This window comes from Pseudophryne corroboree, chromosome 2, assembly GCF_028390025.1.
Source record: "Pseudophryne corroboree isolate aPseCor3 chromosome 2, aPseCor3.hap2, whole genome shotgun sequence".
In the NCBI taxonomy this organism is placed as follows: Eukaryota; Metazoa; Chordata; class Amphibia; order Anura; family Myobatrachidae; genus Pseudophryne; species Pseudophryne corroboree.
Genome location: NC_086445.1, coordinates 792,882,670 through 792,903,908, shown reverse-complemented (window position 1 = coordinate 792,903,908; position 21,239 = coordinate 792,882,670). Strand labels below are relative to the sequence as shown.

At 49.2% G+C, this 21,239-nt stretch overlaps 1 protein-coding gene across 3 annotated transcripts in view; it reads right to left on the bottom strand.

The window, feature by feature from the left end:
• LOC135048735 (uncharacterized) overlaps positions 1–21,239 on the bottom strand; it is a 1,076,079-nt gene that overhangs the window by 350,826 nt on the left and 704,014 nt on the right. For all 3 annotated transcript variants that reach the window (XM_063955577.1, XM_063955578.1, XM_063955576.1), the window contains one exon: positions 943–1,021. In XM_063955577.1, coding sequence (XP_063811647.1) covers positions 943–1,021 — 79 coding nt within the window. The remainder of the gene's footprint in view (positions 1–942; positions 1,022–21,239) is intronic.

Here is a 21,239-nt window from a genome sequence, read left to right as displayed (position 1 = left end):
ATGTGCTGTTTGGGGAGGGTTTTTTGGAAGGGACATCCTGCGTGACACTGCAGTGCCACTCCTAGATGGGCCCGGTGTTTGTGTCGGCCACTAGGGTCGCTAATCTTACTCACACAGCTACCTCATTGCGCCTCTTTTTTTCTTTGCGTCATGTGCTGTTTGGGGAGGGTTTTTTGGAAGGGACATCCTGCGTGACACTGCAGTGCCACTCCTAGATGGGCCCGGTGTTTGTGTCGGCCACTAGGGTCGCTAATCTTACTCACACAGCTACCTCATTGCGCCTCTTTTTTTCTTTGTGTCATGTGCTGTTTGGGGAGGGTTTTTTGGAAGGGCCATCCTGCGTGACACTGCAGTGCCACTCCTAGATGGGCCCGGTGTTTGTGTCGGCCACTAGGGTCGCTAATCTTACTCACACAGCTACCTCATTGCGCCTCTTTTTTTCTTTGCGTCATGTGCTGTTTGGGGAGGGTTTTTTGGAAGGGACATCCTGCGTGACACTGCAGTGCCACTCCTAGATGGGCCCGGTGTTTGTGTCGGCCACTAGGGTCGCTTATCTTACTCACACAGCGACCTCGGTGCAAATTTTAGGACTAAAAATAATATTGTGAGGTATTCAGAATAGACTGAAAATGAGTGTAAATTATGGTTTTTGAGGTTAATAATACTTTGGGATCAAAATGACCCCCAAATTCTATGATTTAAGCTGTTTTTTAGTGTTTTTTGAAAAAAACACCCGAATCCAAAACACACCCGAATCCGACAAAAAAAATTCAGTGAGGTTTTGCCAAAACGCGTTCGAACCCAAAACACGGCCGCGGAACCGAACCCAAAACCAAAACACAAAACCCGAAAAATTTCAGGCGCTCATCTCTATACAAGACAGTAAATACCTGACAGTTCAGAATTTGGTGGCATTAAGACAAATGTAAAATACAACTTTACCCTCTGCTTGGCAACATAGATTATCCGGAGGTAACACAGCATCATCAGGAATATCAGGCTGAACAATGGAATGTACCATCTGAAATAAGCAGAAACACTACATTTACTGTTTTAGCCTTCACAACTATACACGTTTATACATTTACAAAGTGACTGTGCATTGCTATAAAAATGTGCTAAGTATTTAGTGATTTACAATATAACAAATTCCTTAACTCTTAGCAATCCAAACTTATGCAGGTGGGCGTTTTTTTTTTGTTTGTTTTTTACATACTGTATATTAATGTGGGAGACTGTGGGACTCATTCATAGATGTACACAAACTCAATGTTTTTAGTACATCTCCAATTGTTTGAGATCTGCGCATGTGCAGATGTTGCATTGTGTATGTTCAAAACTCGTTCTGCGAGATTGCATGCAGTGTCCCATAAGCCACAGCATGACTGACATACTGGGGCATATGTAATAAGGAATGCCGGCCAATCTCATATGTTTTGTATAAAGCTGCAATCATTTACAAGGCATGGTTTTGCCTTGTAAATAATTGGCGCTTTAAAAAAAGACCAAGATGGGCTAGCATCCTGCACCTCTGGCAAACTTAGACTCTATTACATATGCCCAACTGCGTCTGTTTGCAGACGAATATGGGCGGCATTCTCAAAAAGTGTTGTCCCCATTTTTGAGGCGTGCCAAGGCCAATCTCAGCTTCCCGGGCCCCGCAGCATGAAAATTCTGGCCACAGGGCCATAAGCACGGGTGTATGAGCGGTGTGGCAGGACAGTCTGGGGAGGGTACCAGCTGTACTTGCCCTATGCCCTCCTCTGAGCCCTCCTCTGGCTCACGGCTGTAAGACGCTTTGAGCAGCAGATAGTGAGCCGATGCAATGGACCTAGCCAACCCCTGGGGAGATTAGTTATGGGGCTGACTGACCATCCTGAGTAACCTGGGTGTTACTCAGATGAGCGATATTCATGCAGAGGGATCCGATGCTCCATCTTCGGATGCAGCAGAAGATCACAAAAGTTTGCAGTAGGCGCCTTTCTATTCAAAATGCCTCCTGTTGATGCAGCAGCTGCAACTGTATACATCTCTGAAGCAGGCTCTATGAGAATAATTTTGGTATTTACAATTTTTCCTCAGGTTCCTTCAAGTTGCTATTATGTCATAGACTACCATGGCATTCCCAGTCACATGACACATGATGTATTGTACTGGCAGAGAGACTTTGGAATGCCTCTCTGAGCTCAGTGTTAACTTTAAAATCCTCCCCCTCCTTCTCTCCCCTCACCCCACTTTGAGCCTGTATGTGACTGTCAGCAATACTGGATACCCTCCAGTGATATTTTGAAAATACTTTCTAGGAGGTCAGCTGCACAAAAACTAAATCAAATGCATTCTTAGAAGGTACTTAATTTGCTATTTAAAGGAATAAAAAAACAAAAACAAACATTTTATGTAGGACTACATCTTTAAGTAACACAATCAATAATGACTTTCATATATGATAAGAATGCATCTCTCATTCCCAGATTTGGACAATGACTTCTGAATCTGCACATAGGATTGCATGATAGCTACAGTATGTCCTTTGCCTATGCAGCCACATCATTCACTTACACATCACTGGTCCCTCCTATAGTCTCTGGGAGTACTGTACCACATGGCTAATTTATTGTACTGTGACTGACACTGGCACATAGATCATGCCAATAATAGGATTTTAATCTCCTACCAGTAAATCCTTTTCTCGTAATCCGTAGAGGATGCTGGTGTCCAAATTAGTACCATGGGGTATAGACGGGTCCACTAGGAGCAGAGGCGTATCTAGGGTAGGGCGAGCGGGGCACGTGCCCTGGGCGCCTTGGCAGGCCCAGGAGAGGGGGGCGCCGCCGGCGGCCAGGGCATTATGCCCCACTCGCCCCCGTCAACCCTAAATGTGAGGGGAGGAGAGCGCAGCGTCTCTCACTCCCCTCACCGCCGCTGCCAGCACTAGCAGCGCTGCTGTGTCCGGTCTCCGGCGTTAGCCAATCAGAGCTTGCGGACCGGCTCCTGATTGGCTGCCGGTCCGCGAGCTCTGATTGGCTAGCGAACCGGCGCCAGACACAGCCGCCGGAGACGGGACAAGAGACCTGGACGGAGCGGTGAGGAGAGAGGCGCTGCGCTCTCCTCCCCTCACACAAGCGGCAGGCAAGTGAACGGTGGGGGGGGGGGCACGGGCACAGGCACAGTGGAGCATGTATCTGGCACTGAGTGGGGCCTGGCACTGTGGGGCATGTATCTGGCACAGTGGGGCATGTATCTGGCACTGAGTGGGGCCTGGCACTGTGGGGCATGTATCTGGCACTGTGGGGCATGTATCTGGCACAGTGGGGCAATGTAACTGGCACAGTGGGGCAATGTATCTGGCACTGTGGGGCATTGTATCTGGCACTGTGGGGCATTGTATCTGGCACTGTGGGGCATTGTATCTGGCACTGTGGGGCAATGTAACTGGCACTGTGGGGCAATGTAACTGGCACTGTGGGGGCAATGTAACTGGCACTGTGGGGCATGTATCTGGCACTGTGGGGCATGTATCTGGCACTGTGGGGCATGTATCTGGCACTGTGGGGCAATGTAACTGGCACTGTGGGGCATGTATCTGACACAGTAGGGCAATGTAACTGGCACTGTGGGGCATGTATCCAGCACTGTGGGGCATTGTATCTGGCACTGTGGGGCAATGTAACTGGCACTGTGGGGCATGTATCTGGCACTGTGGGGCATGTATCTGGCACAGTTGGGCAATGTAACTGGCACTGTGGGGCATGTATCTGACACAGTAGGGCAATGTAACTGGCACTGTGGGGCATGTATCCGGTACTGTGAGGCATTGTATCTGGCACTGTGGGGCAATGTAACTGGCACTGTGGGGCATGTATCTGGCACTGTGGGGCATGTATCTGGCACAGTGAGGCAATGTAACTGGCACTGTGGGGCATGTATCTGGCACAGTGGGGCAATGTAACTGGCACTGTGGGGCATGTATCTGGCACAGTGGGGCAATGTAACTGGCACTGTGGGGCATGTATCTGACACAGTGGGGCAATGTAACTGGCACTGTGGGGCATGTATCCGGCACTGTGGGGCATTGTAACTGGCACTGTGGGGCATTGTAACTGGCACTGTGGGGCATTGTATCTGGCACTGTGGGGCAATGTAACTGGCACTGTGGGACATTTTCAGTGGCCACGCCCCTTCTGGAGCGTGGCCACACCCCTTCTTGGGGCGCACATGCTTCTTTTTGTGTGCTTTTTTTTGGGGGGGGTGGGGGGGCACCATTTTACATCTTGCCCTGGGCTCCAAAAACCCTAGTTACGCCTCTGACTAGGAGCCATTGGCACTTTAAGAGTTTGAGAGTGTGGGCTGGCTCCTCCCTCTATGCCCCTCCTACCAGACTCAGTCTAGAAACTGTGCCCGAGGAGACTGACAACTTCGAGAGAAGGGTTTCGCTTATGTCCTAGAGGATGCTGGGGTCCACATTAGTACCATGGGGTATAGACGGATCCACTAGTAGCCATTGGCACTTTAAGAGTTTGAGAGTGTGGGCTGGCTCCTCCCTCTATGCCCCTCCTACCAGAAAATGTGCCCGGAGGAGCCAGTCACAGCTAGGGGAGCTCCTAGAGCTTCTTTAGTTTTATTTTTGTTCTTAGAGTTATTTAGGCACAGGGAGGCTGCTGGCAATAGCCTCCCTGCTTCGTGGGATTAAGTGGGGTGTAGTGTCCGCCCTGAGGGGTCTGAGCCGCTATCTCTGCTGACAGGACACTGAGCTCCTGAGGGTAATGATCGTTAGCCGCCCCCAGGTGACCGCTCACTCCCGCAGCATGCCACCACCCCCTTACAGATCCAGAAGATTCCGGTGACGAGTGAGTCACCGCCCCCCCATAGCAAGCGGGGAGCCGGTGTGAAGATGGCTGCAACAGGGTATGGGCGCAGAATTATCTGCGCTCTGCTGGCTCAACGCTACATAATGCGGCGCTGTGAGGGGCGCCCTGAACCAGCGCCTATACCCTACACTGGTCGCAAGCCTGTCAAGGACCTCGGTTACACTGCCAGCAACAATCCTCAGGCCAGTAAAATAAACTGAAGAGCTGGAAGCAGCGCCATGTTAAAGGGGCGGAGCTTCTCAGAGCGGACCCAGCAGCGTTCAGCGCCATTTTCCTGCCTGCAGATCCTCTACAGAGACGCTGACAAGGAGGGCTGTCCTTCCAAGCAACTCCAACTATCCTGTGCGGTACCAGGGGGTTGTAGAAAGGGGGGGGGGAGGCTGTGTAAATACTGTGTAGTCTATTACGGTACACAGTAAGCGCCAGGTAGTGGTATTATACCTACCTTGGAAAGCGCTGTGTGTGGGTTGGCTCCAATCTCTGTGTTTCTCTGTGGCAGACTTGGGGGGAAACTGTGTCTGACATTTCCGTGTGTGTGTGTGGGTGTTTGTTGTCTCACATAGCCATGTCTAGGGACTCTGTGTCTTATGCTGCAGAGGACATTTCCTCTCAGGAGGAATCCATTCCATGTGCACAGGAATGTAATGTCTTGTCTCAGATCCCTATTAATGAGCCTGAGTGGTTAACCTCTATTAAGGGTATGATCTCTCAGATCTCTACTAGGGTAGCTCATACTGAGACTGAAACTCAAGTTTTAAAGAAATCTATGGCAGTTTGGTCAGGTTCTGTCCCTATTCCTTCAAAATCCCCTAGCATATACCCACAGAAACGTGCACTTTCCCAGATTATGCAAGATGACACGGATACTGACTCTGACACGGCAGACGGTGATGGGGATGTGCTGAGGGGGGCGTCATCCCTTGCAATAGGGGTGCAGCTAATGATTGAGGCCATTAGAGATGTGTTAAATATTACTGACACAACACCTGAGCAGGTTGAGGAGGCTTACTTCACAGACAATAAGAAAGACTCGCTAACCTTTCCTGCGTCTAAAAAATTAAACGCTTTATTTGGAAAATCCTTGAAAAACCTGGGGGAAAAAATTCCAGATCCCAAAAAGGGTTCTGGTTGCTTTTCTCTTCCCTGAGGAAGATAGGAAGAAATGGGAAAACCCACCCATAGTTGACACGTCTGTTTCCAGACTGTCGAAAAAGGTGGTTTTACCTGTCCCTGGATCTACCGCGTTAAAAGAACCGGAAATGGATAGGGCCGAAATCTGGAACTTTACGAAACCCAACCGCAGGCCCATATCCACACCTGCTTGCAGGAAGAGGAGAAAATGTCCCAGTTGAAACTCCACTGTAGGAAACTTCTTGGACTCACACCAAGATACATAATTTTTCCAAATGCGATGGTAATGTTTAGACGTTACTCCTTTCCTAGCCTGTAACAGGGTAGGAATATCCTTGTTCGGAATACCCTTCCGAGCTAAGATCTGGCGTTCAACCTCCATGCCGTCAAACGTAGCCACGGTAAGTCTTGATAAGCGAACGGCCCCTGCAGCAGCAGGCCCTCCAGAAGGTGAGGCATTTGTAGCCACCAGAGGAGTGAAATCTTTGCTTTCGGCGACAGACGTATCCTCAGGTGCATATGTAGATGAGAACCCGACCACTTGTCTAGGAGATCCAATTGGAAGGATCGAGCATGAAACTTTCCGAATTGCAGAGCCTCGTAAAAGGCAACCATCTTCCCCAGAAGACGAATGCACTGATGAATCGATACCCGGGCTGGCTTCAGAACATCCCGGACCACTGATTGTATCACCAACGCTTTTTCCACCCGTAGAAACACCCTCTGCACTTCCGTGTCGAGGATCATCCCTAGGAAAGACAATCTCTTTGTCGGCTCTAAATGTGAAGCAGGTTTCTGGTCCTGGGAGCCTGCGAGTGCAGGCTTTTTGGATTTTGCCCGCCCACCTGTAAAGAAGGTGGTAGGAGGCTTGAACTTTTTTGTCTTAGCAGTCCGAAAGGACTGCGATGCAGAAGAAGAAAATGGTTTCTTCGTAGAAGGCGCAGCTGAGGGAAGAAAAGGTGACTTACCCGTGGTTCCCGTGGAAATCCACGCATCCAATGCTTCCCAAAATAGAGCCTGACCTGTGTAGGGTAGGTTCTCCACACTTCTCCTGGATTCCGCGTCTACAGACCATTGGCGTAGCTAGAGTCCCCTGGGAGCTGAAGTCAACGTACCCAGATCCTTCATGGATTCCACCATGAACCTCGCAGAATCCTGTATGTTACGTAAAAATAATTCAATGTCACTTCTATCCATTGAATCCAAATCCTCTAGTAACGTGCCTGACCACATTACTATTACTATGGCTTTAGAGATCCATGCGCAGGCAATAGTAGGCCTCAGCGCCACCCCTGAAGCAATGTATATGGATTTGAGCATAGTGTCAATCTTATGGTCAGCCAGTTCTTTTAACGTTGTAGACCCCGTTACAGGTAAAACCACCTTTTTCGACAATCTGGAAACAGATGCGTCAACTATGTGAGGATTTTCCCATTTTTTCCTATCTTCCTCAGGGAAGGAAAAAGCAACCAGAATCCTTTTGGGAATCTGGAATTTTTTCTCCGGGTTTTCCCAGGACTTTTCAAATAAAGCGTTTAATTATTTAGACGTAGGGAAGGTTAGCGAGGCTTTCTTATTGTCTGTGAAGTAAGCCTCCTCAACCTGCTCAGGTGTTGTGTCAGTAATATTTAACACACCTCTAATGGCCTCAATCATGAGCTGCACCCCTATTGCAAGGGATGCCGCCCCCTCAGCACATCCCCATCACTGTCTGCTGTGTCAGAGTCGGTATCCGTGTCATCTTGCATAATCTGGGCAAGTGCACGTTTCTGTGGGTATATGCTAGGGGATTTTGAAGGAATAGGGACAGAACCTGACCAAACTGCAATAGACTTCTTTAAAACCTGAGTTTCATTCTCAGTATGAACTACCCTAGTAGAGATCTGAGAGATCAAACCCTTAATAGAGGTTAACCACTCAGGCTCATTAATAGGGATCTGAGACAAGACATTACATTCCTGTGTACATGGAATGGATTCCTCCTGAGAGGAAATGTCCTCTGCAGCATAAGATACAGAGTCCCTAGACATGGCTATGTGAGACAACAAACACACACACACACACACACACACACACACACACACTCACACAGGGAATTGTCAGACACAGGTTCCCCTCAAGTATGCCACAGAGAAACACATAGATTGGAGCCAAACCACACACAGCGCTTCCCTAGGTAGATATAATACAACTACCTGGCAATTACTGTGTACCTTAATAGACTACACAGTATTTACACAGCCTCCCCCTTTTCTACAACCCCCTGGTACTGCACAGGATAGCTGGAGTTGCTTGGAGGGACAGCTCTCCCTGTCAGCGTCTCTGTACAGGATCTGCAAGGCAGGAAAATTGCACTGAACACTGCTGGGTCCGCTCTGATGAGAATCTCCGCCCCTGAACATTGCGCTGCTTCCCGCCCTTCACTTCTTTATACTGGCCTGAGGAATTATGCTTGCAGCATTACCAAGGTCCCTGACAGCCTTGGTGACCAGTGTAGGGTATAGGCGCTGGCTCGGGGCACCCCTCACAGCGCCGCACTATGTACCACTGAGCCTCCGGAGCGCAGTTAATACTGCGCTCCCACCCTGTTGCCGTCATCTTCACACCGGCTCCCCGCTTGCTATGGGGGGCCGGTGACTCACTCGCCACCAGAATCTTCTGGCTCTGTTAGGGGGTGGCGGCAGTGCTGCGGGAGTGAGCGGTCGCCTGGGGGCAGCTAACAATCATCACCCTCAGGAGCTCAGTGTCCTGTCAGCGGAGTTAGTGGCTCAAACCCCGAAGGGCGGATACTACTCCCCCCCTAAGTCCCACGAAGCAGGAAGGCTGTTGCCAGCAGCCTTCCTGTGCCTAAACTCTAATAAAAACAATAAAACTAGAAAAACTCTTATGGAGCTCCCCTAGCTGTGAACGGCTCCTCCGGGTACATTTTCTAAAGTGAGTCTGGTAGGAGGGGCATAGAGGGAGGAGCCAGCCCACACTCTCAAACTCTTAAAGTGCCAATGGCTCCTAGTGGACCCGTCTATACCCCTTGGTACTAATGTGGACCCCAGCATCCTCTAGGACGTAAGAGAAAGTACAATACAGGATAGTATTATGCAAATTGCTAGCCTGCCGAGAGCTGTTCTGGTGATTGCTTTTGGGGTGGATTTCTCCTGAACTACAACAGGAATATATACATAAAAATCTGCTTGCCTTTTAGCCCCTTAAAATACGCCCCTCCCCATCTTTGTAATCGCAGCAGCTGCGTGTGACGTTAAGCAGCTGCCCTGATCATGCCCACGCCATACCCTCCGTTCAACTGACACTGCCCCCGTTTTCATGCCCCCAGAACGTTCCATCTCCGCCAAGGAACGTTGCCGCCCCCCTCCTGTCCCACAAACGCATCGGTCTGATTGACAGAAAATGCAGGCACATGCGCAGGACAGGCCTTGCGCATGTGCCTGCACTGCCTTAATAATTTTTGTGGTTGGATTGCGTTTTGAACAAAGAATCAGCCCAGACATTTTACTAGAACCATGCCAACCATGTATGTCTGAAGAGAAAAGAAAGAAAGAAAGAAAGAAAGAAAGAAAGAAAGAAAGAAAGAAAGAAAGAAAGAAAGAAAGAAAGAAAGAAAGAAAGAAAGAAAGAAAGAAAGAAAGAAAGAAATTACAATAACTTTTATCAAGGTACTGTAGATGCATGGTCACTATTTTAATATAGAATTATTATTAAAAATATATTTTTGGATTTAATTTTCTTAGTTACTATTAAAAATCAATAATTAATAAATAAGGCATTCATTAATAAATCAGTCCATCTGTTCTATACTTGGCATATGGGTCAGTTCTGTGTGCTTGCCCCAACAGACAAGGGCACACCCAAGGTGGGGTTACTGTTACCCAGAAATTCCTGCAAATCCAGATGCAAAAAACAATTGTATACCTTACCTGTCATGCAGGAGCTTTGGTTATATATCACACAGCTCAGAGAGGACTGGCATCCATTAATGCTGTATACACTAGGGGAAACGGGTGACCTGTCAGTTTGTCTGTCTACATGTAAACTTCTAGCACTATCAGGTTAACTACTTGTGTCTCTGCTCTCTAAGCTGTGAGCAGGGCCGGACTGGGACTAAAAATAGGCCCTGGCATTTTTGAAGCACACAGGCCCACCTCTGTGACTCCTCTCCTTACTATTCCTGACTCCTCCCACTTATTAGTCTATGTTCTTACAAATATAATTAATATTCTAACAACATACAGGCGTACATCATTCTCTATTAAAATATACTCAACCAGTGGTTGAAGTGGAAATTTTTAAGTGGGGGTATGGAAATGTGAGGTTTGTAATTAAGCGCGCGCTCCGGAAAAGGGGGCATGGTCACTCAAAAGGGGGCGTGGTCACTCAAAAGGGGCGTGGTCACTCAAAAGGGGGCGTGGTCTTCAGTGTAGTTTACCACACCATACACCCCTTATACGCATTATGCACCACAATAGTAGGACCCCTTATACTATCTAGTACTGCTGCCCCTTTCACATTATACCACACAGTATGAGCCAAAATTCACATTACAGCACCCGGTATGAGCCGAAATTTACATTATATGCCCCCGATAGTGCAGTGCCAGGTATACAAATGCCCCCACAGTGCCAGGTATACAAATGCCCACTGTCACGATCCGGGTATCTGGACGCCATTTCTTACCCATCAGATGCCTCCTAAGGTTGGCTCAGCGCTCCAGGACCGGATCCCATCTGTTATCCTGATGTTTACATTCCTGTATCCTCTCCTGTCACTCTGAGACGCGGTCACAGTAAACGCCATATTACACCTGGCATGGCGTCTCCCGCGGCCTCCGCCGCCGTCCCTGAGCTTCTGCATGCAGAGTGTCTGAGTGGCGATTACGTCAGCCGCGGCCTCCGCTGTGTCCGCGTGGTTGGATGTGCACCTGTCAGCTTGGCGCCTCCCGTCTCCGGTGGCCGGCGCCGCCATTACTGTTTTCATTACCACATGGATTACAAACCAAACTTCCCTCCAAGTGTCTGCATGGGCGCAGCCATCTTGGATTCTGTCTGCTGATCATTTCCACCAATCTGTTCTCAGTATTGATAATCTGCATAATTGCCTAGCCAATCCCTTCCTTGCTGCAGGTATAAATACACTGTGCCTGAGCAAGGAAGGCGTCAGTGCTTTGGTTGTCAAACCTAGTTCCTGTTTGTCTCTCTCCTGTGATTGTCTTCCAGGTTCCAGCTCCTGTCTCAAGACTTCCACCATAGAGACCCGCACCAGCATTCCACCTGCGGTGTAGCCTGACTCTCCGATCCATTGTGGATTCATCTGTTTCCAGCTACAACATTACCTGCTTCCAGCCCAGCTTCCAGCAGAGTACAGCTTCTCTTAAAGGGCCGGTGTCCTTTCTACAGTTTACCACTCTCCACCGGTATTATTATTTCTCCGCTCTCAAACTCTACATTTCATTCATATTGCATCGCTCTCAAGCTTCATTTATTATCTAACTGGTTCCAGCCAGTATCCACTCCGTGCCAACATCTGTCTGGTTCCAACCAGAACCCACAGCAGCTATTTTATTTACAGCAGTCCAGCTTTCCCTGGAACACCAGCTGGTACGATCCTGGGCTTTCTTCATTGCTACAGTCAGGCCTGGTAAGGACTTTCCAACTCGCAGATAATAAGAACTGTCTCATACTACCAGAGCTCTGTGGCCCCTGCCACCCTGTAGTACCCAGGAACTGTATTATTTCTCTGCTGATTTTATGTTTCTTTTACTGCTACTGTGATGCATGGAGTTTGTCATAAATAAACATCATTGACTTTTATTCAAGTTGTCGTGGTCACGCCTTCGGGCGGTTCTTCTTCATGTTACTTACATGTCCAGGGGTCTGATACAACCTCCCAGGTTCCGGTACATCTCAGCCCCTACAACTGAGGCTGCCTCCCGTCAGCTCAGGCCCTCAGTTGTGACAGTAAGCACTGACCTAATGAATCCAGCCGGAGACCAGGATCAAGCGGCCAGGCCGATGCAAGAACTGGCAGCCCGACTAAAACATCAGGAGGCTGCACAGGGCCACATCATCCGCTGTCTCCAGGATCTCTCTACTCGACTGGATGGGATTCAGACAACTCTCCGTGGATCAGGCGCTTCTGGTGCGTCAACCACAGTGACTCCAGCTATAACCCCACCCACCTTACCCATTTCTGCTCCACGTCTTCATCTTCCAACGCCAGCAAAATTTGACGGATCTCCAAGATTCTGCAGGGGATTTCTCAACCAGTGTGAGATTCAGTTTGAGCTACAACCTGGCAATTTTCCCAGTGACCGTACAAAAATTGCCTACATTATTTCTCTTCTCAGTGGCTCAGCCCTTGATTGGGCATCACCGTTATGGGAGAGGTCCGACACCCTGCTATCTTCTTACACTGCATTCGTGTCAACATTCAGGCGCATCTTCGACGAGCCAGGCCGGGTAACCTCAGCTTCATCCGAGATTCTCCGTTTACGCCATGGGTCACGTACTGTAGGACAATATCTGATACAGTTCCAGATCCTGGCATCCGAACTGGCATGGAACGACGAGGCCCTGTATGCTGCATTCTGGCATGGCTTATCTGAGCGTATTAAAGATGAGTTAGCTACCAGAGACTTACCCTCTAAGTTAGATGAGCTAATCTCACTCTGCACGAAAGTTGATTTACGTTTCAGAGAGAGAGCAACTGAGCGTGGAAGATCATCTGCTCCAAAATCTTCTGCTCCTCCTCCTCGCCAACTGTCACCAACTAAAGATGAGCCCATGCAAATTGGTCGTTCCCGTTTAACTCCTGCTGAGCGCCGAAGACGTCTCTCCGAGTCTCTGTCTTTATTGTGCAGCTCCGTCTCACACCATTAATGCCTGTCCCAAACGTCCGGGAAACTCCAAATCCTAGCTCGCCAAGGAGAGGGCCGGCTAGGAGTAATGATCTCCTCTCCATCTCCTCAAGATTGTAATCTCCCAGTCTCGCTTCAAGTTGCTCAACGTTATCGGAACGTCATTGCCCTCCTTGATTCCGGAGCAGCTGGGAACTTTATTACCGAAGCCTATGTTAAACGGTGGTCCCTACCCACCGAGAGACTTCCTTCGTCCATTTCTTTAACTGCCGTGGATGGCAGCAAAATTTTTGATGCAGTTATTTCTTTAAGGACTCTACCAGTTCGTCTGAGAGTGGGAGTTCTTCATTCCGAACTTATTTCTTTTTTAGTGATTCCAAGAGCCACACATCCTGTGGTCCTGGGCCTTCCATGGCTCCGTCTTCACAATCCTACAATTGATTGGATGACTACGCAAATCCTGGCATGGGGTTCCTCCTGTGCTGAGACATGTTTGTTTAAAGTATTGCCTGTCTGTTCTTCCTCCCCCAGGTCGTCTGATGTTCCACCTCCTCCATATCAAGATTTCACGGATGTGTTCAGTAAAGCTTCTGCTGATATCCTTCCTCCTCATAGAGAATGGGACTGCCCGATTGATCTCGTTCCAGGGAAGGTTCCACCTCGAGGCCGAACTTATCCGTTGTCTCTGCCTGAGACGCATTCTATGGAGGAATACATTAAAGAGAACCTAGCAAAGGGGTTCATTCGACCTTCTTCTTCTCCAGCCGGCGCAGGCTTCTTTTTTGTAAAGAAGAAAGATGGTGGTCTGCGGCCGTGCATCGACTACAGAGGTTTGAACGACATTACCATCAAGAACCGTTATCCTTTACCCCTGATTACTGAGCTCTTTGACAGAGTTAGCGGAGCTACCATCTTTACAAAGCTGGACTTGAGAGGTGCGTACAATCTCATCCGGATCCGTGAGGGTGACGAGTGGAAGACCGCCTTTAAAACCCGTGACGGACATTATGAGTACCTCGTCATGCCCTTCGGATTGAGCAATGCTCCAGCTGTCTTCCAGCATTTTGTCAATGAGATCTTCAGAGACATTCTATACCGTCATGTCGTGGTCTATCTAGACGATATCCTAATTTTTGCCAACGATTTAGAGGAACATCGTTTTTGGGTTAAAGAGGTTCTGTCCCGTCTCCGTGTCAATCATCTCTATTGTAAATTAGAGAAATGCGTCTTTGAAGTCAAGTCCATTCCGTTTCTAGGGTACATTGTGTCCGGTTCCGGACTAGAGATGGATCCTGAGAAACTACAAGCAATTCAAAATTGTCCGGTACCCTTAACCCTCAAAGGGGTCCAGAGGTTCTTGGGGTTCGCCAACTATTACCGAAAGTTTATACGAGACTTTTCCACCATTGTGGCGCCTATTACTGCTTTCACTAAGAAGGGTGCTAACCCGTCCAAGTGGTCTGAAGAAGCCATGCAAGCATTTCATCTTTTAAAACAAAGGTTCATCTCTGCGCCTGTTCTGAAACAGCCTGACATCGACTCTCCTTTCATCTTAGAGGTGGATGCCTCCTCCGTTGGAGTAGGAGCGGTGTTATCTCAGAGGGCTAAAGATGGCCATTTACACCCTTGCAGTTTCTTCTCCCGGAAGTTCTCCCCAGCTGAGCGCAACTATGCCATTGGCGACCAGGAGTTGCTAGCCATCAAGCTCGCTCTAGAAGAGTGGAGGTATCTGTTGGAGGGAGCTTCTCATTCAATCACCATACTTACAGACCACAAGAACCTTTTATATCTGAAAGGCGCACAATGTCTCAACCCTCGTCAGGCCAGATGGGCACTTTTCTTTTCCAGGTTCGACTTTAAACTCCAGTTCTGTCCGGGCTCTCAGAATCGCAAGGCCGATGCCCTTTCCAGCTCATGGGAGCAAGAAAATGAGTCAGAGTCTTCAGACAAGCATCCTATTATAAATCTGTTGGCATTCTCCACGGTAGGGATGGACTCTACGCCCCAATCAGGGAAAAGTTTTGTGAAACCGATGCTAAGGAAGAAGCTCATGCATTGGGCCCATGCTTCCCGCTTTGCCGGACATACAGGTATCCAAAAAACCCTGGAGTTTATCTCTAGGTCCTATTGGTGGCCAACTCTGAAAAAGGACGTCTTGGAGTTTATTGCATCTTGCCCAAAGTGTGCTCAACATAAGGTATCCCGCCAGTCGCCTGCGGGGCAACTGGTTCCACTATCTGTTCCCCGTCGACCTTGGACCCATTTGACAATGGATTTTATTACAGATTTACCCATGTGCAACAAGTTCAATACCATCTGGGTGGTAGTTGACCGGTTCACCAAGATGGCACACTTCATTCCTCTCACCGGTCTTCCGTCAGCTTCCAAGTTGGCTCAAGTATTCATACAAGAGATCTTCCGACTCCACGGTCTTCCTGAAGAAATTATCTCAGATCGAGGAGTTCAATTCACAGCCAAATTCTGGCGAAGTTTATGTCAAGTCCTCCAAGTCAAGCTAAAGTTTTCCACGGCTTACCATCCTCAGACCAATGGTAAAACCGAGAGGGTGAATCAGGACTTGGAGGCCTTCCTCCGCATCTATGTGTCCTCCTCTCAAGATGACTGGGTTCAATTACTTCCCTGGGCCGAGTTCTGTCATAACAACCAGTATCATTCTTCATCTGCTTCAACACCATTCTTCACTAACTTTGGATTCCACCCTAAAGTCCCTGAGTTCCAACCGCTTCCAGCAACTTCTGTTCCCGCAGTGGATATCACCTTGCATCAGTTTGCCAATATCTGGAAGAGCGTACGATCAGCTCTGCTCAAGGCATCGTTCAGGTACAAGAAGTTTGCGGATAAGAAGCGTCGAGCAGTTCCTGCTCTCAAGGTGGGTGATCGGGTATGGTTATCCACGAAGAATTTGAGGTTAAGAGTTCCCAGTATGAAGTTTGCACCTCGCTATATCGGTCCTTTCAAGATTGAACAAGTCATCAATCCTGTTGCTTACAGACTCCAGTTGCCTCCCTTCTTAAAAATACCCAGGACATTCCATGTTTCCCTGTTGAAACCGCTGATCTTGAATCGGTTTCATTCCTCACTTCCTCCAACTCCGAAAGTCCAAACTCAACGAGGCGTTGAGTATGAAGTAGCCAAGATCCTGGACTCACGTCACCGTTACGGTCAACTACAATATATTATTGACTGGAAGGGTTATGGCCCTGAGGAACGTTCATGGACCAATGCTTCTGATGTCCATGCTCCTGCCTTGGTCCGGAGATTCCATTCCAAGTTTCCTCAAAAGCCAAAGAAGTGTCCTGGGGCCACTCCTAAAGGGGGGGGTGCTGTCACGATCCGGGTATCTGGACGCCATTTCTTACCCATCAGATGCCTCCTAAGGTTGGCTCAGCGCTCCAGGACCGGATCCCATCTGTTATCCTGATGTTTACATTCCTGTATCCTCTCCTGTCACTCTGAGACGCGGTCACAGTAAACGCCATATTACACCTGGCATGGCGTCTCCCGCGGCCTCCGCCGCCGTCCCTGAGCTTCTGCATGCAGAGTGTCTGAGTGGCGATTACGTCAGCCGCGGCCTCCGCTGTGTCCGCGTGGTTGGATGTGCACCTGTCAGCTTGGCGCCTTCTGTCTCCGGTGGCCGGCGCCGCCATTACTGTTTTCATTACCACATGGATTACAAACCAAACTTCCCTCCAAGTGTCTGCATGGGCGCAGCCATCTTGGATTCTGTCTGCTGATCATTTCCACCAATCTGTTCTCAGTATTGATAATCTGCATAATTGCCTAGCCAATCCCTTCCTTGCTGCAGGTATAAATACACTGTGCCTGAGCAAGGAAGGCGTCAGTGCTTTGGTTGTCAAACCTAGTTCCTGTTTGTCTCTCTCCTGTGATTGTCTTCCAGGTTCCAGCTCCTGTCTCAAGACTTCCACCATAGAGACCCGCACCAGCATTCCACCTGCGGTGTAGCCTGACTCTCCGATCCATTGTGGATTCATCTGTTTCCAGCTACAACATTACCTGCTTCCAGCCCAGCTTCCAGCAGAGTACAGCTTCTCTTAAAGGGCCGGTGTCCTTTCTACAGTTTACCACTCTCCACCGGTATTATTATTTCTCCGCTCTCAAACTCTACATTTCATTCATATTGCATCGCTCTCAAGCTTCATTTATTATCTAACTGGTTCCAGCCAGTATCCACTCCGTGCCAACATCTGTCTGGTTCCAACCAGAACCCACAGCAGCTATTTTATTTACAGCAGTCCAGCTTTCCCTGGAACACCAGCTGGTACGATCCTGGGCTTTCTTCATTGCTACAGTCAGGCCTGGTAAGGACTTTCCAACTCGCAGATAATAAGAACTGTCTCATACTACCAGAGCTCTGTGGCCCCTGCCACCCTGTAGTACCCAGGAACTGTATTATTTCTCTGCTGATTGTATGTTTCTTTTACTGCTACTGTGATGCATGGAGTTTGTCATAAATAAACATCATTGACTTTTATTCAAGTTGTCGTGGTCACGCCTTCGGGCGGTTCTTCTTCATGTTACTTACATGTCCAGGGGTCTGATACAACCTCCCAGGTTCCGGTACATCTCAGCCCCTACAACTGAGGCTGCCTCCCGTCAGCTCAGGCCCTCAGTTGTGACACCCCCACAGTGCCAGGTAAACAATTGCCCCCACAGTGCCAGGTAAACAATTGCCCCCACAGTGCCAGGTATACAAATGCCCCCACAGTGTCAGGTATACAAATGCCCCCACAGTGCCAGGTATACAAATGCCCCCACAGTGCCAGGTATACAAATGCCCCCACAGTGCCAGGTATACAAATGCCCCCACAGTGCCAGATCCACAAATGCCTCCACAGTGCCAGGTATACAAATGCCCCCACAGTGCAAGGTATACAAATGCCCCTACAGTGCCAGATATACAGATGCCCCCACAGTGCAAGGTATACAGATGCCCCCACAGTGCCAGGTAAACAATTGCCCCCACAGTGCCAGGTAAACAATTGCCCCCACAGTGCCTGGTATACAAATGCCCCACAGTGCCAGCCAATTGCCCCCACAGTGCCAGGTATACAAATGCCCCCACAGCGCCAGGTAAACAATTGCCCCCACAGTGCCAGGTAAACAATTGCCCCCACAGTGCCAGGTATACAAATGCCCCCACAGTGCCAGGTATACAAATGCCCCCACAGTGCCAGATCCACAAATGCCCCCACAGTGCCAGGTATACAAATGCCCCCACAGTGCAAGGTATACAAATGCCCCCACAGTGCCAGATATACAGATGCCCCCACAGTGCAAGGTATACAGATGCCCCCACAGTGCAAGGTATACAGATGCCCCCACAGTGCCAGGTAAACAATTGCCCCCACAGTGCCAGGTAAACAATTGCCCCCACAGTGCCTGGTATACAAATGCCCCACAGTGCCAGCCAATTGCCCCCACAGTGCCAGGTATACAAATGCCCCCACAGCGCCAGGTAAACAATTGCCCCCACAGTGCCAGGTAAACAATTGCCCCCACAGTGCCAGGTATACAAATGCCCCCACAGTGCCAGGTATACAAATGCCCCCACAGTGCCAGATCCACAAATGCCCCCACAGTGCCAGGTATACAAATGCCCCCACAGTGCAAGGTATACAAATGCCCCCACAGTGCCAGATATACAGATGCCCCCACAGTGCAAGGTATACAGATGCCCCCACAGTGCAAGGTATACAGATGCCCCCACAGTGCCAGGTAAACAATTGCCCCCACAGTGCCAGGTATACAAATGCCCCACAGTGCCAGCCAATTGCCCCCACAGTGCCAGGTATACAATTGCCCCCCACAGCAGCCAGTGCTGCAGCTACTTACCGCTGCTGCACTGCTGCTGCTGCTGCTCCTCCTCCTCCGGGCTGTGAGGGACGGGGGTGAGAGCGCCGGGCGCCCGCCAGCGCGGCTGTGTCTGGCGCGGCAGCGTATAGCGTTCAAACCAGCCGCCAGTTCGTGAGCCAATCAGAGCTCGCGGACCGGCGGCTTCTGATTGGCTGTCGGTCCGCGAGCTCTGATTGGCTCACGAACCGGCGGCTGCTTTGAAGTCCGCTATACGCGCCGCGCCAGACACAGCCGTGCTGGCGGGCGCCCGGCGCTCTCACCCCGTCCTTCACAGCTCTCCAATCCTGACAGCTGAGACGCGCTGCCGCCGGACTGAGCGGCTGCGCGTCTCAGTGACCGCTGGACCGGCCCACGTGGCCATCGGCCCTTCTGGCATTTGCCAGAAGTGCCAGATGGCCAGTCCGGGCTTGGCTGTGAGCCTGTTTTTTAGTACTGTCAGTGTGCCTGCCCCTCCGCCCTGCTTCAGATACTGTCTGTCCTGTCAGTGAGTCTGGTTTCCAGTCCTATTTACATGTCATTTGGTCCTGTCAGTCGTTCCTGCACATGCTAAGTTGCTTTTATGAGGCAGAGTGGTAGTCCACCACCAATCATAGTTATGTGTCATATTGGCTGTGATTATATATTTGTAAGTTTACAGTATTTTTTCTAAGGACTGAAACACAATAGGTAATCATAAAAACAGTATAGTATTGCTTAGGGTTGTCCCTATGCCCTGTGACACTCAGTGTGCAGCAGTGACGTGCGGTGAGGTCATTGGCTGGGGAGGCACTGCTATTTTTATATATATATATATATATATATATAGTGTTTGAAGTGGAAATTTTGAAGTGGGGGTATGCAACAGTTAAGGATGCAAGTATGTGAGCGCCGTGGGCGCGCACGCTCCAGAAAAGGGGGCGTGGTCACCCAATAGGTGGCGTGTCCAGTGTAGTAGAACCCCTTATACTATCTAGTACTGGTGCCCCTTTTACCTTGTAGCACACGGTAGGAGCCGAAATTCACATTATAGCACATGGTACGAGCCGAAATTCACATTGTAGCACACTGAATGAGCCGACATTCACATTGTAGCACACTGAATGAGCCGACATTCACATTGTAGCACACTGAATGAGACGAAATTCACATTATAGCACACTGAATGAGCCGAAAGTCACATTGTAGCACACTGAATGAGCCGAAAGTCACATTGTAGCACACTGAATGAGCCGAAAGTCACATTGTAGCACACTGAATGAGCCGAAAGTCACATTGTAGCACACTGAATGAGCCGAAAGTCACATTGTAGCACACTGAATGAGCCGACATTCACATTGTAGCACACTGAATGAGCCGAAAGTCACATTGTAGCACACTGAATGAGCCGAAAGTCACATTGTAGCACACTGAATGAGCCGAAATTCACATTGTAGCACACTGAATGAGCCGAAATTCACATTGTAGCACACTGAATGAGCCAAAATTCACATTGTAGCACACTGAATGAGCCGACATTCACATTGTAGCACACTGAATGAGCCGAAATTCACATTGTAGCACACTGAATGAGCCGAAAGTCACATTGTAGCACACTGAATGAGCCGAAAGTCACATTGTAGCACACTGAATGAGCCGAAAGTCACATTGTAGCACACTGAATGAGCCGAAAGTCACATTGTAGCACACTGAATGAGCCGAAAGTCACATTGTAGCACACTGAATGAGCCGACATTCACATTGTAGCACACTGAATGAGCCGAAAGTCACATTGTAGCACACTGAATGAGCCGAAAGTCACATTGTAGCACACTGAATGAGCCGAAATTCACATTGTAGCACACTGAATGAGCCGAAATTCACATTGTAGCACACTGAATGAGCCAAAATTCACATTGTAGCACACTGAATGAGCCGACATTCACATTGTAGCACACTGAATGAGCCGAAATTCACATTGTAGCACACTGAATGAGCCGAAAGTCACATTGTAGCACACTGAATGAGCCGAAAGTCACATTGTAGCACACTGAATGAGCCAAAATTCACATTGTAGCACACTGAATGAGCCAAAATTCACATTGTAGCACATTGAATGAGCTGAAATTGTGATAGCAGGGAGAGCCAGAGTGACGACAGGGAGAGCCAGAGTGACGACAGGGAGAGAGAGTGACGACAGTGACAGCAGGGAGAGAGAGTGACAGCAGGGAGAGAGAGTGACGATAGTGACAGCAGGGAGAGAGAGTGACGACAGTGACAGCAGGGAGAGAGAGTGACAGCAGGGAGAGAGAGAGTGACGATAGTGACAGCAGGGAGAGAGACGACAGTGACAGCAGGGAGAGAGAGAGAGTGACAATAGTGACAGCAGGGAGAGAGATTAACGACAGGGAGAGAAAGTGTGACAGTAGGGACAGGGACAGTAACGACAGGGAAAGAGGGTGACAGCAGGTGAACATTACCTGACTCATTTGTTGCGGCTGGTGGCGGTGGGCGGCTGGCGGCGG